We start from the raw sequence: 22,567 nt of genomic DNA, 5'->3' as shown, positions 1-22,567 counted from the left end.
AATTTTTCTGCTTTCCTAAGTGTTTTGAAAAATACTGCACATTTATTGCCCGATTTTGAGATAAAATGGCTCAGTCCATCTATCCGTTCGGCCAGTTCTTGCACTTCTTTTTGTGTTCTGAGGGGAAGACATGTCCAACAATGCTTGTATATTCTCCAAATTTGGCTTTATGCCTTTTGAGGTTAGTAGGTAGCCGAGAAATTTGCCTGTTGATGCCCAAAGGTGCATTTCTGCGGATTAAGTTTCTTGTTATATTTTCGAAAGGTTTTGAAAGTTTCTTTGAAGTTGTTTACATATTGTTTTGACAACTGACTCTTAATTAACACATCATTTAAATACATTTCAAGGTTTTTACCCTTTTGATTAGAAAATATTACATCCATAAGATGTTGATATGTGATCTCAACATTTTTAAGCCCAAAGGGAGTTGCAATATGCAGTACACTCCTTCACTAGTGATAAAAGCTATTTTTTCAGTGTCCGCCGTATGCATCTTGATCTTGTGGCAGCATGAGAATGCAATAAAGAAGAGTCTACAAATGCGTCGATCCTCGGTGGTTGCTAGTTGACTTTCAGGCAGACAGAGCTCAGGTAGGTGAAGTGTATGCACATTCTTTACTTACCATTCACCTTTTGGACCATCACTATGTTCGAAACCTACGTTGGGTGCTGGAGCTCCTGGATGTAGCTTGTCTCCTTCAGCTTCTAGATCTCTTCCTGATTCGAACTTGTTAGAGTCATCGCCAAGGATCTGAATCTTCTGTTTCATTGGTCAGGAGATTGCGTTACATTTAGCCAATGACAGGAGATGTCAAGCAGGATCCTTAGCATCTCCGCCGTTGACCAAGCGGAAGCATCTCAATGCTCCTTAAGGGTTCTGACTAGTTCATCTTTCCTACGTCAAAATTTTTGCTAATTAGAAAATTTTACCATTCTCCTCTTCTGCTGCAGGTACTTTGTGGGAGCTCTCATTGGTCTCGAGACCCCCTTCACGCCTGTTCTGGAGGTCGAGCGGCTTCTGTTCCACCCTTCTGGCCGCTCGGAGATAGCAGATTCTAGAGTGCTCCAAGTTCTCACGAACTGTGATGATTTCTCAGTCGTCAGGAAAATTTACAGCGATGTGATATGTAGAGATTGCGACTTTGTAATCATTTAATAATGAACCGAAAGATTGCATTGTAGGTTGTAGCAGAGTCCACCACTAGAAAATCTTCCATATAAGAGAATTGCTTATCGCCTCCTCCCTGAGCGATTTGTAACGCAATCACTCCTAATGTCTCCTTTCTCTGTCAAAAGAAACTGTAGGGCCATTTGGTGCTGCCAACCAGTCGGTCTGGAGGTTCAACTTATCAAACAATAACTCGAACAAAATGTTCACAGAGTTGCCAGTGTCAACCAGGATGCTGCCTAACTGGTATTGATTATTGCCATCACAAGGATGGCGTTATTATATAGATTCCTCTTTGGGGGCAGGTCCGCATCAGTGAATGTCATTGGCAGATGAGTGCGACTCTTCAAAGCAAAAAATGACTGCATAAAGTTCTCCCAATCAGAGCCTCTTCTAACAGGCTCGGCTGGAGGATTCCTCCCAAAGATGGCTATTATGAATCCAACGTTGTGGATGGCGTTCGCTTGTACTAGCTAATCCAAGATTTCCTCTACTAGGACATTCCTATGCCTCTGTGTTTTAACACCAGGTGCCACAAACCTTTGAGCTTTCCAGCTCTTATTAGCTCTTCGACCCGGCTTTGGAGGTGTCTGCATTCTTTCGTATCATAGCCATGGTATGTATGGTAGGCATAATACTTCTTTGGGCCTCGGAGAAAAGATCCGACCCTGCTTGGGGTCGCCTTCCTGAAGTATAACTTGGCCATCGAGACCCTCAACAGAGTAGCCCTTTGTGCCTCCTGATTGTTCATCGGTCTCTCATGATAACAAGCTGGCTGTTGGTCAGTGTATCTTGCCCGACCACCTTAATGGTTGGTCATGTCGACATCACTGTTGCCTCGAGGCGGCTGGCTATCTTCACGTCGGGGATGGATGGGAGTGCGTTGGCCATCCTTTGGCCTCTACATGTTATTTTGCAGGGCTCTCTTCCATGAATGACAGTCTGATGGTTCAACTTTGTGGTAGGTGGGGCTGTTGACGTATTCTTCGACTGTGATGTGGCTGTTGGCCATCTACAATAGTTTGCCCAAGATGTTTGGTTGTTGCAGGCCGAAGGCATATCGAAATTGTTCTCCTCTCAACAATTGGGACACGACAACATGTATTGCTGCGGTTCCAGATTCTGCATCTCCAACATCTCCTTATAGAATCGAGTTATATACGAGTGCAAGTTCTCATGTTGCCCTTGTATGACCTGTCACAGGACTTGCAAACTCTTTTGCGGCTTATGAGCCCTGACAAACCATGCCATGAACATCCTCTTGAACTCAACGAAGGAGGTGATTACCCCGGCGGGCAATCCATTAAATCACTTGAGGACTGACTCCCCCAGCATGGTGAAGAAAATATGACACTTCAGAGTGTCAGTGATCCTCAGTAGGCAGAATGTTGATGCGAAGGAGGCTATGTGGTCGATCGGATCAGTCTGACCTTTGTAGGAGTTGAGCGATGGTACTTTGAACTTCAAGTGGGGGGAAAGGGGGTTCAGCGGCTGACATCTCTCGAGAGAAGGCATTCTCAAGCTGGTGTGGGGCCTCAGTGCGTCCGAACAACTGTTTATTCATTAACACTGACCCAACACTGTCCTGGTACCGGAGATCTTCCGCTCTTTCCTTGGCCAACAATGTCCTCCGACTGTTGGGTGCTGGTTCTTCCGTGAGGTTTGGTTCCTTGCTTCTCTCTTCTGCTTCTTTAATGCTTCTTAAATTTGGCCCAACGTCTGGTATTTTAGCACCTTAATCTACTATTGCAAGAATTCCCTGGTGCACTCCATCCATGTTCACTGTTCCTCTTTAATGGGCTTTTTCTCTTTGTGCTCTTTTTTTTTTGGTGGCATGATTTACGCACACCGCAACTTTTAGGATGTTGAATTCGAATCTGTTCTGTGAATCACACCCAAGATATAGTCCATAAAACAACAGAGAGATAGAGAGAGTGCACAATAAAAAATTGGCTCAATGAATAATAACCAATTAACATTCTATTGTATAAATAAACCCCTATATATAGGCAATGGGTCATCAAATATACAATTACATTCTTGCCCCAACTTTTTATGGTGGCGCTATAGGTTATTCTTGGTACAAAAAAATGATCCTATGGCTCGATCACCCTATCGTTTAGTCAATTAGGAGCGATAGTCCTTGGATCGGCTAGGACACTTTGTCAGCTCTGTTGAGTTGGGTCAGTCGGTCAGCTTTAGCTGTCTTTTGGTCATCCAGACCTTCACTCGATCGACTTGAGTTAGCCAGTCGGCCAATTTGGTTCGGATGTCGACAGGCGACCCCTAGATGAGTCGCTCATATTTTCGGGATGAGTCTAGGCTATCGGTTAAAGGGTTAATCATCGTAATCGATAGGTAGCTAACCTCTTAATGGGAGGCTCATCTAAAGTATTTATGGAGCATGTCGTAATGATAACCTTCAAACTCATGAGGTGTCTTTGGGGGCTCTTACGAGGCGGCTGATAGTGCTGGGATGAGAGTCTGGAGAATGCTCTCTCTCATAGCAAGATGAATCTTGATCTTCGTCTTGGGCGGCCCTGTTTGGTCGGCTTCGGGTCCTGACAAAATAATTATAGTTGGCCGGTTAGGTTCTGTAGCTTTCTAGTGAGGTGACCTTGGGCCTTACCTCTATGGTTCGTCTTTAATCGCTCTTTTGTCTCTTAGCCCATTTAATTTTTTTGAGATTCATGTCGACATATTTCGGAGACACACATGATTTTTTTTTTTGAAGTATTTCCTGGGCATTTTTTGACAAATGAAAATTTCTCCATTTTCCTGTATGATCTCCATTCTAAGAATGTGTCATTAGTGATTTTTATGAATTAGATCAATTGTACACGATGGTGAATAAATCAATCACACAAAAGGAAAATTTAATGTTTGGAGTTGTATCTTCTACATCTACAATCAAGGAAAATAAACAAATTCACTATATATGAAAATTACAAAAGGCGCTCATGATCGTGAGCTGAACTACTGAACATTTTTCCTTTTGATGTGATTTTATTTACCTCAGTATACAACTTCTATGCAGTAGCATGCATTCATATATACTTTCTTATATAATATTTTACTGTAAATTATTAAATTCTCAGGGACCAACTCTTTTTGCTTTCTCATGTAGTATCTTAGGTAACTTATAAAATTCTCGGACATGTAGTTTATTAAGCTGATGGTTGATCCTAAACTGTATTATCTGATTATTTTTCTAGGCATTTTATATGGTATTCAACCATAAGGTTCTCACTCTATTTTTTTAAATCCATGTGTTAACAAATCCTTTCTAAATCGCACTCTTCATTTCATTATTTAGTAGAGTATTTTTTTACTGATGTAATAGTCAACACCTTTCTAAAAAATCATTCTTGACTTATGACCACGCAGGCATTCGTCTATGACTTCCAACCACAAGATCCTGAGAATTTTGATGTAATGCTTTCAGCTCTTTTTAGTGGACAAGTTGCAGGTAAGTACACTTGCATCTAACTTTGAATAATGATCTTCGTTTAGCAGAAGCAAGAAGCAGCAGGAACCCAGGTTCACAAGTTAAGTTTCGGATTTGGATGTTAAACCCAAGACCAGGAAAAAAATTCCAATTTCTGACCATATACCACCAAAATTTATCTTATACTTGTGTTTAAGGTTAGTTTTGGTCAATTTTTAGAATTTGGCTTGAAAATTAAAAGGAAGAGGAGAGAGTGAAAATAGTTGATTTTTTTCAATTATTTCTATGTAAAAAGTTTGATATGAAGTTGTATTTAAACGGGTATAGAAATAACTATCTGTGAAAGAAATACAATAACAACATTAACAAGCTTTTATCCCACTAAGTGTGGTCGGCTACGTGAATCCTTTTATCCATTATGTCATATTGAGTATCATATTTTCATTTAAATCTAATAAATTAAGATATATTTTTATACAATATGCCCATGTCTTTTTATGCATACATCCGCCTTTCTTAACATAAGTCAAATCTAAAACGTCTACTCTCCTAATTGGATTATCAGATGGTCGACGTTTACATTTATGTAACCAAATCATCTAAGACGACTCTCTTTAATCTTGTATGCCGCTGAAGCTACAACAACCATTTCACGGATACATTCATTTCACATTTTGTCTCTATCCACCTAAGCATTCTTATCTCAGTAACACTTAACTTAGTTTTATGCTTCTCACTTGAAGGACAACATTATTCGCCATAAATCATTGCAGGTCTCACCACTGTTTTATAAATTTTTTCTCTAAGTTTAAGCGATATTTTTCTATCACACAATAGGCCCGATGCATTCCTCCACTTTAACCATCCAACTTGAATTCTTCTAATAACATCCCCACTATATCACCATTACTTTGAACAATAGACCCGATATATCTAAAATGGTCACTCCTTTTGATGATTTGATTACCCATAAAAACTACTCTACGACTAGCTCTACCAATACTAAAAGTACATTCCATGTATTCAACTTTAGATCCACTCAAATGAAGGCCTTTAGAATCCAATGCAGACCTCCATAATTCAAGCTTTTTCTAAACTCTTTCTATAGTCTTATCCACTAGAAAAATATCATCATGAAAAAACATACACCAAGGTATATCCCTTGTAAGTGTCGAGTAAGAGCATCCATAACTAAAACAAAAGGATATGGGTTTAAAGCCGATCCTTAATGTAAACCAACTGAAATAGGAAAATCTTAGTCAATCCTCCTTCTATTTGAACACTAGTAACAACTCTTGCATTCATATCCTTAATAACATGAATATAAGTCATATCAATAGCTTTTTTTCCTAGATGTCTCCAAGGAATTCCTCTTAGAACTTTATCATAAGCTTTTTCTAAATCAATAAACATTATTTGTAGATCCTTGTTACTCTCTCTGTACTTCTTCATCAAAACTCTCAATAAATGTATACCTTCCATAGTAGACTTGCTCGACATAAATCCAAATTGATTATGTGAAACCTTTGTATCGCGTCTTAAGCTATATTTAAGTACTTTCTCCTATAATTTTAATATATGACACATTAACTTATTCTTCTATAATTTGCACTCTTGCGCCTTCCATTTATTCTTAAAAATGGGAATCAAAATACTCTCTACTTCATAGATATCTTTTTAGTTTTTAAATTAATATTAAAGAGTTTAGTAAGCCAAGAAAATCCTATATCTTCTAAATATTTCCACACATCAATTAGGATATCATTAGATCTTATTGTTTTTCATTTTTGGGTTTCTTTAAAATCTCATCAACTTCTTTTTTACTAATGCGATAAAAATAATAAAAAGTTATATTATTATTAACTATATTAAATTCACTAAGGTAGATTGCATTTTCAGAAACTTTTTTAAAAGGTTTATCAGAATATCCCACCCTTCTATGTTGAATATCATTCTCTAAGAAAAACACATTTAAATTTTCATCTTTACTACACATTATTTGAATTAAATCATTACTTTTCTTTTCTCTTATATATATTAACACAAAAAACTTCACAGCCATAGATACAAGGTGTACCTATGAACAAGAGATGGGGATATCATTGAACAAGTGATGGGGTTAGAAAGATCTAAAGAAAGGAAGACTCAAAAGGTCCCCATCTAACAGAAAGGAAAGAGGGGGAGATAAAACTTTGCTAATTACAGAAATTTCTGAGTGTAAACCTGCCTTGGCCAACCAATTTGTTGGCCTATTGCATTCTCTATTTAAAAAGGTATATTTTATGGTAATGTTGCTTGCCATTAGGTTAATTGTTTAATCCAGAGCAATAAATTACAAGGACACTCCGGTTGATTGTTCAGTATGTTAACCTGAATTTGGGAGCTTGATTCAACAATAAGCTGCTGGTAGTTGTCCCTAACAGCAATGAGAAGAGCCCAATAAACTGCAATAGCCTTAGCTTCCAATGCATTCTTGGCAACAATAGGGGATTGGAAATACACTATACACCTGCACTGCCAGTCCCGAAATACAACCCCAATGATAGCTTCATAATCTAGGAAGCTTCCATTTGTGTTCACTTCAATCCAGCCCAAGGCAAGTTTCTGCAAATAAACAAGCCTACCAGTGGAGAAGTGGAGTAGGCTACCACCTATCCGGGAGCAAATATCAGGGAAATGCTTAAGTTTGATAAGTTTGGCCTGGTGCATCAAACAATGGTTTGCAACAGTGTTAGTGTCCAGAAGATTCTCCTCATATTTATGCTGGTTCCTAGCCATCCAGACAAACCAGGCCACCATACAAGGAATGGGGGAGAGGTTTACCTGCTGCCATTCTTGCCAACAATTGTGGAAATGTGCTATGAGAGAGTCAGTGTGTTGATGTTAAGCTGGTTCAAGCCATTATTCCAGTCATTCTGGACAAAAGGAAAACCAAAGATTAAGTGATGTAGGCGTTCCTCATCTTGTTCACACAACACACAGCAAGAAAGTCCCTGAAGTCCTTGGAGCTTAAGTATATCATTTGTAGGAAGCAGATGTGAAAATAAACACCAACAGAAGAAAGGCATGGAGGGGCATAAAAACTTGCCCCAAATATGTTTACCCCACAAAACATTCTGCTCTTGGTCACAAATATTGTAAATATATGCAGATACATTTTGAGAAATGTTTTTCTTGATGATAATTTATCCTTTTTGGACGTCTCAACGGGAATCTTCAGCATCCTTCTGATTTGAGAGCTGTCTAAGATGTTGTGCAAAGCTTGGATGTTCCAAAAGCAATTTTACCAGCAGTCAAAAACTTTAAGATTAAAGTTGGTGGAAGAGAGGTTTGTATCATCTAGCTTCCCCTCCAATGTCCAATTATCGAACCAGAAGTTAATACCACCTTCCCCCAGTTCCCAATTGAATTAGTCTTCTGCCTTGGATTTAACTATGAACATATTAGACCAGCTTCTAGAATCCCCCAGCTTTTTGGACACCAAGGAATGGTGCTGATCCCTACAGTACTTCCTCCCTCAAGAATTTGGCCTAAAGAGAAGATTGACATCTGATTTGAATTCAAAGTTTGCAAAAGTTAATGTGTTTGAGGTGATGGAAGCTTATGAAACCCAGCCCCCAAGCATGAAGAGGTTTGCACACTCTTTTTCAGCTAGTCCAGTGAACCTGCTTCCTTTGCTTAGAGCAGAGAAATTTGTAGAAGCACCTTTCCATAAGTAGTTTGAGTGATTTTCTTCATGATAGCCATTTGTAGGATATAAGAAGAGAATGCTAAAAGAATATTCCTTAAGAGAGTAATTCTCCCTCCGTTAGAGAGAAAAGAGTTGGTCCAACAGCTATGTTGTTCATTAATTTTTGTCACAACCTCGTCAAATTGGGTTTATCTAGTTCTGTCGTCGAGTAATTGAACACCTAGGTACTTCAGAGGAGTCTTTCTTGCGTTGAACTCAGCTTAATTTGAAATCCAGTGTCTGACAGGGGGCATTACCCATTTGCCGAACAAGATGATGCATTTGTTGGTGTTGAATTTCATTCCTGAGCAAGATTGAAAGATCTGAAGACATTCATACATAAGTTTGACAACAGGTTTAGTGGCTTTGGAGAACGGTAGGATGTCATCAGCATAAGATAGTTGGCTGATGTCAATATTAGATCTGTGGTTAAATTGAATGTGGGGGGATCTTTGAGATAGTTGATTCAGCATTCTGGATAGGTAGTAAAAAACTAGGATGAAAATTGTTGGGGGGGAGGGGGTCTCCTTGTTTGATCCTTCTGGAAGAGCTGAAGAAACCATGTGTTTTCCCATTAATAAGGATGGTGTGAGAGTTGTTGGCGAGCCATCTATTAGTCATGTTAGTGAAATGAATAGAGAAACATCTAGCCAATAACACCTCCTCAATGAAACCCCAACAATACATTGTCCACAATGCTTCTGCCTTGGATGAATGCTGATTGGTTAGAACTTATCATATGGGCTAATTGAGGTTGGAGCCTAAACATTAGAACCTTGCTGATAATTTTAGTAACCACATTATTAAGGCTAATAGGTCTAAATTGGTCTCACTTATTTCTGCTCTTTTCCTTAGGGATGAGAGTGATGGTAGAGGCTTTGAAATAGTTAGGAGGATCCAACCCCTTGAAGAAACATTGTATTGCCTCAATGACATCAAGCTTCACAATGTGCCAGGCCTTTTTATAAAAATCTACAGAATAGTCATCCGAACCGGCCACTATGTTGTTGTCAATGGAATTTAAAGCAGCTTTGATTTCATCTTCTTGAGGGATGCATTTGAGGTTCAACTTGCCAGTATACTATTTTTCATGATAGAAGAGAGTGGCATTGATAGGGATCCTGCCTTCAGGGGGTTGAGAAAGTAATTCTTGGAAGTGACTAACAGCACTAGAAGCAATGCTGTCAGAGGTGTTGAACCAATTACCCATAGTCTTGAATTTGGTGAATAGTGTTACACTTCCTCCTATAATTTATACAAGCATGAAAGTAATTTTGAGTTTTAGCCCCCTTCACAGAATTGATCATTAAAGTTTTTTGTAATAGCAATTCCTCCTAAAGAGTAATGGCATTTCGAAGAGTCGCATTAGCTGAGAACAAATCTGCTTCAGAAGCAAGACCTGAAGCAAACTGCCTTTCCGGTCTTATAACAAATTGTTAATCTTCTTCCACTTTAGTATGCACGTTGCCAAAAGCTGTCTAGTTCCAGTTCTTTAGGTGCTTATCCAAGTTTTTCTGCAGAACCCAAAGTCTGATCCAAGGATTGTCATTGTTATAACCTTTCCAAATGTGAGCAACTTGATTTAAGAAATCAGGGTTGGAGGCACATTAAAATATCTGAAAGGGGATTTATGCCTACTTGGGGCTCTAGTGATTGAGATGATGAGGGGACTTATGATCAGAGCTAGCCAAAGTTAAATGCACACAGAAGTATGAAGGAAATCATTAAGCCAAGCATCAGTTACTAAAAATTTATCCAGTCTTTCCCACAAGTTACTTCTTCTCCAAGTATAATTGGGCCCAGATAAACCCAAATCATGAAGTCCAGACAGTTGGTTATTATCATTGAAAACAACCATGGAGTTGATGTCAGGGAGCCTCCCACCAGATTTTTCAGTTGGAGAAGCCAAACAATTGAAGTCACCACCAACCAATCTTTTAGTAGACATAGATTGGCTAATCAGTATAAGCTCATTCTAAAGCTCCCTCCTAGCAGATGGAGAACAACCAAGATAAATGAAAGAGGCATGACCAGATGTACCAACAAAAGTAAAGGATAGGTGTATGAATTGGAGATGATCAACAAGAATATGCCAATCCAACTCATGTCTGCACAACAACTATATTTTGTTGTTAATATTAGAATAATATTGGTAGCCAGGGAATTTTCTAGTAATTTTGTGGGGGTGTTTAGAGAACATGGGCTCAAGAATAGCGATAAACCAAAACTTGCACATCTTATTGAGATGTAGGAGCTGCTAAGGGACCTAGGATGGGCCAGTCCCCTAACGTTCCAACAAACGAGGTTAATCATTATAGGTGTGTTTGCCCCTTCTTCTTGTTCTAGAGAGTTTATCCAACACCATATTAACAGAGCTCCCACCAACAAGAGCCTGGTTGTCATTTTGTAAATTTCTCAACTCTAATGAACCTTTTTTATTTTTCATTTCCTTTTGGATCTGTCACTTCGCTTCTAGAGCCTCACTCATCTATTGGAGCGTAGCATCATCTAGGGAGCCCTTAGGTGTATTGTCTGGACAACAATCATGAATTTCTGGAGAGGTGAGTGTAGGGTCAATATCCTTGCCATTCCTGCACCTATCCATCTCTAATTGAGGGTCACCATTTTCAACACCTCTGGTTGGCAAATCCATATCTCCATCACAGGTGATATTTTGTAATTCATCAGGTATGATGTTGGGATCCAAATCCGTTTGGTTCTGTGAAATTAAGGGAGAAACATCTGGGGGCACCTGCCTAGTGGCAGTCTCCCCATGGAAATTTTTCTCAGCATGACCATCAACAAGATTAACAATTATGGGAGTTCTCTGAGGGTTTTCAGTAAGCTCCCTATCTTTTCGAGCCTGATGTTTTTTTAGATGTTGATGGAATCTATAACATCTCTATAACTGTAATCACAAATTTTTTGCAATGATTACAGTTATAGGGACATTGCTCAACTACAATTTTTTGCCAATACTCATTATGAGTAATGCTCAATAAAATCTCCTCCACATCCGGTAGAGTAATGTCCCTTTCTACTAATATACTGGCAACAGATGGACTTGACACATTGAAGGTTGGGATGTCAAGTTTCATTTGTCTGCCGAGTGCAATCTCAATGGTGTAGAGCACTTGATGATTAAAGAAATGTAGTTTTAGTCCCGACAAGTTGAACCAGATGGGAACAATTGGTGACTCCTGGTTGGGGTCAAAATCAGGAGACCACTTTAATAGTTTCATAGGCATCCCTTCAAATAACAAAACCTTTTTTGAAAATAATCTAGCATAATCTTCTTCCCTTGTCAATTGAATCATAATGTCTTTGCCATCAACCAATCCGACCTTCCAAGCACCCATGAGCTTCATGTCCTCAACGGTTTTTCTGATAACCTCCATCTTTGGATGCCCAAATTGAAACTTCTCAATCAGGGTAAACTTACATGCTTCAGTTAAACTGTGGATTTCAGCCTCAGAAAAAAATACTACTGATTTACTACCCTTCCTTCCCAGATGTTTAATGAAAGGGAAATCTCCCCTGCCGTCAACAACATCATCATAAGATTGAGGAAAAACCAAGTTGTCAACGTTTTTCAAGTTATCAAAGCCCTTTCCCACTATATCTTCAAAAGTGGCTTTGGCCTATTGGATATTAGTATCCAAGTCAATTGGAACCGGAGCTGACATATCCTAGCAGTCGAAGAAACACCAATAAAAGGCATCAACTCAAAGCAGAGAGTAAAACCCACACGCGACAATGGAACAATAACTCCAATATTTGAAAAACCAATCACCTGGGAATAGGAGAAACAAGCCAACAAAGCCACCAAAGTGAAAAAACAAAAACCACCAAAAACAAGAAAATGAAGAAAAAGGAACACGACGTCGAGCTGCCAGGAGAATGAACCAGCAAGCTTCCATGAGGGGAGAAATCCTAACAAAGCACCAAGGCCAACTGTAGATATATATATATATATATCACTCTCTTTAAATTCTAATCTATTATAAATTTATAGCGGCACAAATTATTCTATTTGACTTTATGCGCGTCAATTTATAGTTTTCTCAGCTCTCCAAGCTCTTACATTTAAACTAATTTTTATAACAAAAATTCATATATTTTATTTTTTCTTTCACGATATTATTCCACCACTAATTATTTTTATTAATAATTTTTTTTTTTGATTCTCCAAATATATTTTTTGTCACTTATTTAAAAGTGCTTTTTAGTTTATCCCACATAGAATTAACTTTTTAATGAATATATCAAATCTTGTAATCTTAGAATTTACTCATAAAAATGATTTTATTTGTGTCCAATGTTTCGTTATATTTTTCATCTTTCGATTTTTCATCTTAAAATTCAGAACTAATAATTGATATTGAGTATTCAAATTTTCACTTGGAACGACTTACATTCTTAACGATCCCTTTTTCTCATAAGAAAATAATCAGTTTGTGTTTTATTTTATCTATTATTATTAGTAATAATATGCTCATTTTTCTTAAATAAAGTATTAGGAATGACAAATCATAAGCTGAAGCAAAATCCAATATGATTCTCGTTCTTCATTTTTTACTCCAAAATTGTAGTCATCATGAATATTTCTAAAATCTTTTACCACTTTACTTATATATCCATTTAAATATCTTCTAATAAAAATTTTTTCTTCAAGAGGTATCATCTGCATTATTTCTTGTAGGTCATTCTAAAATTTTTCTTTTAAATCTTTATTTAAACTTACTTGAGGAGCATAGACATTAATAACATAAAAAATCTCAGTATCAACAATAATATTTAAGATTATAATTCTATCTTCAATTCTATTAATTTTTTACAATATTATCTTTTAGACTCTTATTTATAATTACACAAATTGTATTTCTAGTGTGACTTTTATCTGAATATCAAAGTATAAAATATAAGCTATTAATCTCTTTAGCATTTTCTCCGACTCATTTAATTTTTGAATGCATAAGATATTTGTATTCCTATAAATCACAATATCTATTAATTCTATTAATATACTTGTGAGAGTACTCATATTCCAATATTCCATCTTAATATTAGTTTCATTTACTAACTTTTTTGCCTGCATCCGACCATAATGTGGGAACCCTTGCTTATATGAGACAACACCCGAGCATCAGTTTAACGACCCGTGCACACTTTTTTCACTGTATTTAGGCCATACAATGTGTCGCATCCATGGAACGCCTTAGCATTTACTCAATGATTTAAAGGATTAATGTCATGATTTTTTGACATAAATTATATGCTGATTAGCGACTACCTAATGCAACCCTTCACTTTTTGCATCCGGGGTTAGGGACTTGGCAATGACAAATTTAAATAGACTTAACTAAATTTATGAAAGATAATGGAAAATAGTTTTTTATTTTGTATCTTAGACTTAATTATGTATTAGAAACAAAAAGTTGTTCATGTATTGTTAGTTTATTGTATATGAATAGTTGTTACCATCTATTGTTATATTGTTATTTGTGGGTTACGAAAATTCACATCCGGACATTTCTCGAAAATGACAAGAGTTTTATGTGAGATTTTGGATAAATTTTTAGAAGACAAATTGGATTGTAGATAAGACACTACCCAAAGATTTTACCCTCATTTTGTTTGTATTTTAAGATTGAAGATCAAGGTTTCCCATATGCATGAACTTTTATGTTTACTACTCTTCCCGATGATGAAAGAGCCTTTCTATTAAGAGTAATTGTTAAGATTTTAGATGCCTATTGTATAGTAGTAACAATTGGAGTTTTAAATTATAAAATTTATCATAATGAGCTTAGAGCGGATATTCTTACCTATATTTTTGAGTTTTGATTAAACTTTATACTAGGGTTCAATCTAAAGAATAGCTAAGGTCATGAAACTTAAAGCTAGCTACGATTCTTAAAATTTAGTTTTTTTTATGGATTTTGTAATAATTGGTTAAAAAAAAGAATTTATCTGTGTCATTCGAGGAGACGTGACGCTCACATGAAATCGAAATGAAGATATTATCCCCCTGTTTCCTCTCCTTTTAATTGAAGGGAAGAATTAGGATCGAGAAGGAGAGATCGAGGCGAGCCGAGGTATACAAGAAGGAGGTCTTACACCTTGCTAACGTTGCTGCACTCGAGCTAAGGAAAGGTATTGACGAGGAGCAGAAGTTTTGTGCGGGAGGCTCTATCGCTTCTAGTGCAAAGGAAAGGAGAAGAGGAGGGAAGAAGGAAGCACTACATACATGAAAGAGGAAGAATTGACCGCCTCTTGTGCAGTTCCGATCAGAAGAAAAAAAGTGGAGTCGAGGAACAATAATCATTGCAGACTGTTGACTTAGAGAAGGAGAAACTTGTGTGCTTAGGAATTGAATCAAGCAGTGACCTAGGTTGTATTGAGCATCCTGTATTTGAAGAGAAGGAGAATGAGAAGAGAAAGGGCAGGAGAAAGGAGGAAGCGCTACTTAGTTGTGTGCATGAGTAATAGAAGAAAGATAGGTAGAAGCCTTGTGCGTGGAGGTGCTAATCAAGTTAAACAACCCTAGCTTGCAGGAGTTTAAGTCGAATCGAGCCAGTAAGGCTTTATATTTTAAATTAATTTTTTTGTTTTTAATTGAAATCATTGTGTTAATATTAATATTAAGTGTTGAAATAGGGATTGATGAACTTTTAATTCAAAAGGATTAGTAATTTTGGATGATGAATTTTGTAAATAAGAAGTGATAATTGAGATAAGTACATAATTTTATTATTTATTTTAAATAGTTAATTTTTAATATTTGTTTTTCTTAAATCAGAAATCAATGGTACAAGAATACTGAAGTTAGGAAAAAGTAGAAAGACAATGAGGTAAGTATTTAATTTTATATTTTGAATTAGCATATTTAATTAAAGGTGAAGTATTTAATTATATTAAATGTCAAAAAGTATAGATAGAAAAATAAATGCCGAACTAAACCGACTAGCAGGGGAATGAATAGCCTTGTGTGCGAGGTAGCAAACCAATCCTTAAAAGGTAAGAGATCGGGTTTGTTTAATTTAGATTTTTTTTTTCTTTTTCTGTAAAAATTGAAATCATTTTTAAGTTATTAAATTGGAGTTATATTAATTAATGTTAGGAATTAAAGTTGAGGAATAATCTTTTGAAGAGGTCTTTAAAAAGTTCAAGTGAGTAATTATTTTTGCTAATTTACAATAACTTTTATTATGTTTGAATGTCTCTTCATGTTTTCATTTTTTTCGCATTTATGATATATATATAATGAGATTAGATTATAGCTAATTATTTATATTATTTTATATGAAGCATGCATGTTAACTATGCTTATAAATGATGCATACTAGTTTCCTTAGAAAGACATTATTATATGACCTTAGAAGTACGCTTGTTAACAGTACTGCATAAACAATTGCATAAAGATTTACCTATGAAATTATTAGACTGTTGTATGCCCTTTTGATGTCAGGAAGTAAGGTGGAAGAATAAACTTTTGAAGAGATCTTTGAAAAGCTAGGGAGAGTAATTATTTTTTTAATGTACATTAACTTTTCTTATTTTTGAATGTATATTCCTGTTTTCTTTTTTTCCACTTTTTGATATTTGTAATGAGATCAGATTTTAGCTAATTATTCATATTATTTTGTATGAAGCATGCATGTTAACTATGCTACATAAATTGTGCATATTAGTTTCCTTAGAAAGACATTGGATTATTATATGAACTTAGAAGTATGCTTGTTAACAATACTACATAAGCAGTTGCTAAAAGTGTACCTACGAAGTTATTAGACTATTGTATGCTCTTTTGATTCTTGAAAGTACATTTATTCATGAGTAGATGAATGCAAAGTTTCACATGAGAAAATAATTCATGTTATGAAATGAAAATAATATATACATGAGTGCTTGTATGCCTACATTAAGAGGAGTTTATTCTCTTATGGTACTGACAGAGAACATTGTACTCGCGTGTGTAGATATTTCCCACAATATTAGACAATTGTGAGACTTAGGCCATTAACCATTATTTTGACGGGAGGATATTGACCAGGGATGATATACACCTTATCATCTCAGACAATCATATAATCTAGATTATGAACTTCTATGACGACGGGATAATATTTGTTAGGGGTGTTAGGTATGTTTAACAATGCTCCTAAGATGAATATGAAAGTTAAGAATGTGATTGGGTCGTGCGTCCGCCGCCGCCAATTCCTGTTGTCATGTCATTGGTTTGATATTGTTGTCGAAAGGATTCGCCACTCAATTTATCTATTTTATTGTCCTATTCTCCAAGTAACTCATTCTTTTGAATCATGTAAATGATTCTCAAATGTTAAGAAACTAGGAGAAGGAAGAAAATGGCTAAAAATAGAAAACACAGGAAAAAGAAATGTTTGGATGATCTTTCATTGTGGTAGACATTATTGATCTTTCATTATGGTAGACATTAGTGATCTTTCATTATTTCTCATACAAGGAAAACCACATGAAAGACTTGATAACTAGAAATTTAGGTATATTACCTATTACGAGTTCTTCATTCTCCTATAGGACTGCAAGCTCCTATAGTTAACTACATCTCAGACAGTCAAGACTGTCTAAGAAAACTGCTGATTAACGTTAACACTCGTCCTTCTAAGAAATGTCAATGTCAAGGAAAGAAACATCAAATGTTTATCCCAAGGGTAATATGTTTCTAAGAATCCGATTCTACCCTAAAGGTTTTGTTTTATTTTGTTTATTTGTCATGTCATGCTGTTTTGTTCGATTTTTGTTTTATTGTTGACATTTTTTTTGAGGTTTTGTTGTTTTGTTGTCATTGTTTTGTTATCGTTGTTTTATTTTTTTGTTGTGTTTTTGTCAGTTTATTTTTGTTTTTGCTTTGAGGTTTACCTTTTTCACTTCAAAATGTTGTCCTGCAAAACAGAGTTAGCACACCTTATAACATGCAAAGTAAATTTAAAGCATAATTTGTTTTATGTCTCCAACAAACCTGCAAAACAAAACTTGATTAGTATGAAATCATGTTTAAATTTGTCAATTTAATTGGCTGAATAAATTTTTAAACGACCTGGTTAAGATGTCTATAGCTCCGTCGTCCCGGGGCCGTAAAATATTCAAATCTACTTAGTCCAAAAGGTGTTTAAGCCTGGACCAAAAAATTTTTGTCAGCAACCACAAATCACGTCGTCCAAAAAATCTTCGTAAATCTGAATAGAGATGTTCAAGTTGCGTTTGATAATTTTTGTTCATTAGGGTTCAATTTAATTTGAGTGTCTTATTCAAGAGTTGGAAAATTTTTTGTTATTTACGATTTATTAATCGATTGAATTTTGTCATTTTTGTCGTTTATTTTTATTTGGGATGACCCGATCAGGATCCCATGGTTCCGTTCTGCGGTTTAATTAGCCACAAATGGATGGACGATATTTTGTTAGCAACTATGAGTTACCTCCTCCAAAATATCTTCTCAATCCTAATTGTATTTTTAAGTTCAAGTTTAAGTTTTAATGTCTTTTAAAGAGAATTTTATGTCATTTATGTTTATGTTGATGGGTTGATGAGTTGAATTTTTAGATCATTCATAATATCATTTATTTTATGTATGATGTCGGTTAGACCTAAAGAAATTTGTTTGAGATATAGTAGATTAGATCTAAAATCTAAAACCTAGTGGATTCAATTTGGATAGAACTTATGGTATGAAAATGATTTAAGTCCAATTGAGATAGGACTTAAGGTATGAAGATGATTTAGGTCCAATGTATGTAGAACATAAAATTTAAGATGATTTAAGTCCAATGTAGGTAGGACTTGAAGTTTAAGATGGTTTAAGACCAATGTAGGTAAAACTTAAGATTGTTTAGGTTCAATGTAAGTAGAACCTAAGATATGAAATGCTTTAGGTTCAATGTAGGTAGAACCTAAGATTAAACATGATTTAAGTCCAATACACGTAGAGCTTAAACTTTAAGATGGTTTAAGTCTAATGTAGGTAGGACTTAAGGTTGATTTAGATTCAATGTATGTAGGACCTAAAGTTGTTTTAGGTTCAATATGGATTGAACCTAAGGTTTGAAATAGTTATAAGTCCCATGTAGGTAGGACTTAAGGTTGATCTAGATCCAATCTAAGTAGGACCTAAAGTTGGTTTAGGTTTAATATGAATTTAACCTAAGGTTTGAAATAGTTATAAGTTAAATGTAGGTAGGAATTAACGTTGATTTAGGCTCAATATGGATTGAACCTAAGGGTTTATGTTGATTGTTGACTTAGGGTCAAGTTAGGTTGAACCTAAGGGTTTGATTTAACTTAGGTTTAAGTTAGGCTGAACCTATGGGTTCAATTTGACTTAGGTTCAAGTTGGTTTGAACTTATGGGTTTAAGTTGGTTTATGTTCAATTTGGGTCGAACCTAAGAATTTAGGTTGACTTAAGTCTAATGTAGTTAAAACTTTAAGGATTTAATTAAATCTAATTTAGATTAGATCGAATTAGGTTTGAAGGGTAATTAAACCTAACATGGGTAAGGTTTAATTAGATTTAATTAGGTCCAATTAGGGCTAGACCTAATTGAAGTTTAAGGTTAATTAAACCTAATGTAATTAAGGTTTAACTAAATTAATTGGGTCTAAATTTGGGTTAGGGCTGATTAGGTTTGAGGTTAATTAAGCCTAATGTAAGTAAAGATTAATTTGTTTAATCAGGCCTAATTAGGGGGTTAGACCTAATTGAATTTTAGGTTAATTAAGCCTACTGTAATTAAGACTTAATATGGTAAATTACGTTTAATTAAGGTTAGACCTAATTGGGTTTAGGTTAAGTTAAGCCTAATGTAAGTAAGACTCAATGTGTTTAATCAGGTCTAATCAGAGTTAGACCTAATTGGAGTTTAGGTTGAATTAAGTCTAATGTAAATAAGGCTTAATTGGTTTAATTAGGTCTTAATTAGAGTTAGACCTAATTGTTGTTTATGTTGAATTAATTGAATTAAGTCTAATGTGAATTAAGTCTAATGTGAGTAAGGCTTAATGTGGTTAATTAGGTCTAATTAGGGTTTGACATAATTGGGGTTTAGATTGAATGAAGCCTAATATAAGTAATGCTTAATGTGGTTAATTAGGCATAATTAGCGTAGACCTAAATGAGGTTTAGGTTGAAGTAAGTCTAATGTAAGGCTTAATGTGGTTAATTAAGTCTAATTAGGGTTAGCCCTAATTGGGATTTATTGTGTTAAGCGTAATGGGATTAAGGCTTAAAGAGGTTTAATTCGATTTAATTGTGCTTTAGCCCTAATTAGGGTTTTATGTTAATTAAGCCTAATGTAGTTAAGGCTTAATATGGTTAATTAGGTCTAATTAGGGTTAGACCTAATTGAGATTTTAGGTTGAATTAAGCCTAATGTAGTTAAGGCTTAATGTGATTAATTAGGTCTAATAAGGGTTAGACCTAATTGGATTTTTAGGTTACTTAAGCCTAATGTAGTTAAGACTTAGTGTGGTTAATTAGGTCTATTTAGGGTTAAACCTAATTGGGTTGTTAGGTTATTTAAGCCTAATGTAGTTAAGGCTTAATGTGGTTAATTAGGTCTATTTAGGGTTATACTTAATTGGAGTTTATCATGTTAAGCCTAATGTGATTAAGACTTAAAGAAGTTTAATTAGGTCTAATTGTGGTGTAGATATAATTAGGGTTTATTTGTCTTAAGCCTAATGCGATTAAGGCTTAAAGAGATTTAATTAAGTCTAATTGTGGTTTAGACCTAGTTAGGGTTTGTTTGTCTTAAGCCTAATGTGGTTAAGGCTTAAAAAAGTTTAATTAGTTCTAATTGTGGTTTAGACCTAATTAGGGTTTATTTTTCTTAAGCCTAATGTGGTTAAGGCTTAAAGAGATTTAATTAGGTCTAATTAGGGTTTAGACCAAATTAAGGTCTAATTATGTTAAGCTCAATGTAATTAAGGCTTAAAAAAAATTAATTAGGTCTATTTGTGGTTCAGACCTAATTACGTTTTATTATGTTAAACCTAATGTGATTAAGGTTTAACAAAGTTTAATTATGTCTAATTGTGGTTTAGACTTAATTAGTGTTTTGGTGAAGTGTGGGTTCACTGGATTAAACTTAAATGTCTGTGTCTGCTTTTAACTGGATTCAGATTGTAACTTAAGTCTAAGTTCGTTAGACCTTTGATTTCGACATCTAGGATTTTGACTTTAGGAGATAACTAGACCCTATGTTGGTTAGGGTTTGGGTTCACCTTAGATCTAGATTGGGGTTAGACCTAAGAGTTAGGATTTGGTCAATCCTCTATGTCATTCAAGGCTAAGGTTTAAGCCTAATGGTTTAAAATAGAAATTTGAAATTTACAAATTTTACTCTAAATGGTGAAAACGTCATTTTAAATTTTCTAATGACTAAAAATTGTCTTCTTAGAGTTTAAAATTGTCTCTCTAATTATTTTAACTATTTTCAAATTTAATTTCCAATTTCTTAATTTTTTATAATTATTTTTTGGAATAATTACAAAATTTGACAGAAATTAAGAAATTGGACCCTAGGGAATTCTCCCCGCCTTGGAAAAATCAGGGAATGTTCCTAAGGTCTTAAAGGTTAATCCATGAAATTTTTAGATTTTTTGGATTTATAAGTAATTTTTAATAATTAAATTACACCAGAGTAATTAATTAGTTAAAAATTAAATATGATTTATTAAATTTTGATTTCACTTCTATAATTTTCTCCTCATTTTTCTAAATCCAGGGGTATGTTCTCATATTTTTGTAATTTTTCTATGTTAATATATGAATTTTTAAAGGTTTTTGTTATTTTTTGTATTTAAATAAATAGAAAATTCTAAATTTCCTATTTATCCAGCGTGGCAGCTGACTCGATCATCGTACATGTCAAAATAGATGTGGCAGCATGTGATTCGAAGCACTTTACATGCGGCATCACACGTGGCCCACGGTTCTGTTTGTTTCATACGGACAAAACTGCAGTCCGATTTGATCAGAGCCGTCCATTTCCTATACACGAAAATGGATGACATCAGTTCATCGTCCCAAAAGGAGGATAAACCGAGAGCCGTTCGTGATTAGGGCTTAAGATCTCGCTCGATTCTTGATAAAACTTTTTTGAAATTGTCCCTAAAGCTTCATCTGAAGAAATCAAACATATCCATACGGTGATGTAAGGATTTTGAAACGATCCTCTTCACAATGTCTGAAAACCGAGGCATATTTAGGGTTTAGCACCATACCTTGGCCTCAGAGGATGAAATTTTGATTGGAAATGTTCTAAAGCTTCACCTTGAGCTCAGGAAGCTTCCTCTTGACTCAATTTGAATTTAAATTGGCTCTGGGTATGAGCTTCATGAAATGGGATCACAGTTTCACTGAGAGCCTATGAGGAAGACCAATTTTGATTGGGAATCACTTCGTAGAGCTTAAGGAAGCTTTTAGAAGAGATAATATAGAATTTTGAGTGAGTTTTTATCAGACCCGAAAATTGCCCTAGAATTGGGGAGTGATATTAGGACATGTCAGTGGGTTTTATAAGCTCAATTCGGGGGGAATTAATTCCTAAGGGTTTGGAAAACAAACTTGTTGTTGAGAGCTTTTGGGATTGGAGACTGTCAATGTGTCTTCTCCTCTTGGAAGCTCACGGGTTAGCCTATTTATAGGCTTGGGGAAGCCATGGATGAGCTAGGGTTTACTTGGGGAAGAAGGTAACAACCTTATGATGGCTGTGGATAAGTTTTCTGGTTGAAGATTACTGATACATCTAAAATATATAATACATTTAGACACATTTTTATACCTATTTTTGAGATATTGCGCTTCAATGGAAGATATTTTTGTGTTTTCTTGCAGATACAGGTAAAAATGGTGAAAAATGCTTAAAAGAGTGAAAAAAGATCAAATCTGGAACAAAATGTGAAAAATGTGCAAAAGAGTTTTGGCGCCTAAGCGCCAGATCTGACACTTAAGAGCCGGATAAACAGAGAAGGCCACGCTTAAGCGCCAGAGGCCCCGTGCTTAAGCGCCACTAACAGTTATTGGACGAGTAAATTAGGTTTCTGCGAACTTTGAAGAGGTTTTTGAGGCACTTATTGGCTTAATAGGTGGTTATAACCACCATGGACGAAAATTATCACGAAAGGATGCATCTCTTAGGGAAATACATCGAATCTAGAAATATTTTGAAGAGATCT

The 22,567-nt window shown here is 35.3% G+C and overlaps 1 protein-coding gene across 1 annotated transcript in view; it reads left to right on the top strand.

The window, feature by feature from the left end:
• LOC110035723 overlaps nucleotides 1-22,567 on the top strand; it is a 73,570-nt gene that overhangs the window by 5,575 nt on the left and 45,428 nt on the right. The window contains exon 3 of the mRNA XM_020740003.1: nucleotides 4,556-4,637. Coding sequence (XP_020595662.1) covers nucleotides 4,556-4,637 — 82 coding nt within the window. The remainder of the gene's footprint in view (nucleotides 1-4,555; nucleotides 4,638-22,567) is intronic.

The sequence above is a fragment of the Phalaenopsis equestris genome, unplaced genomic scaffold (assembly GCF_001263595.1).
Source record: "Phalaenopsis equestris unplaced genomic scaffold, ASM126359v1 Scaffold199415, whole genome shotgun sequence".
In the NCBI taxonomy this organism is placed as follows: Eukaryota; Viridiplantae; Streptophyta; class Magnoliopsida; order Asparagales; family Orchidaceae; genus Phalaenopsis; species Phalaenopsis equestris.
The sequence above is the reverse complement of the archived record's forward strand: the minus strand, read 5'-3'. Positions and strand labels throughout refer to the sequence as shown.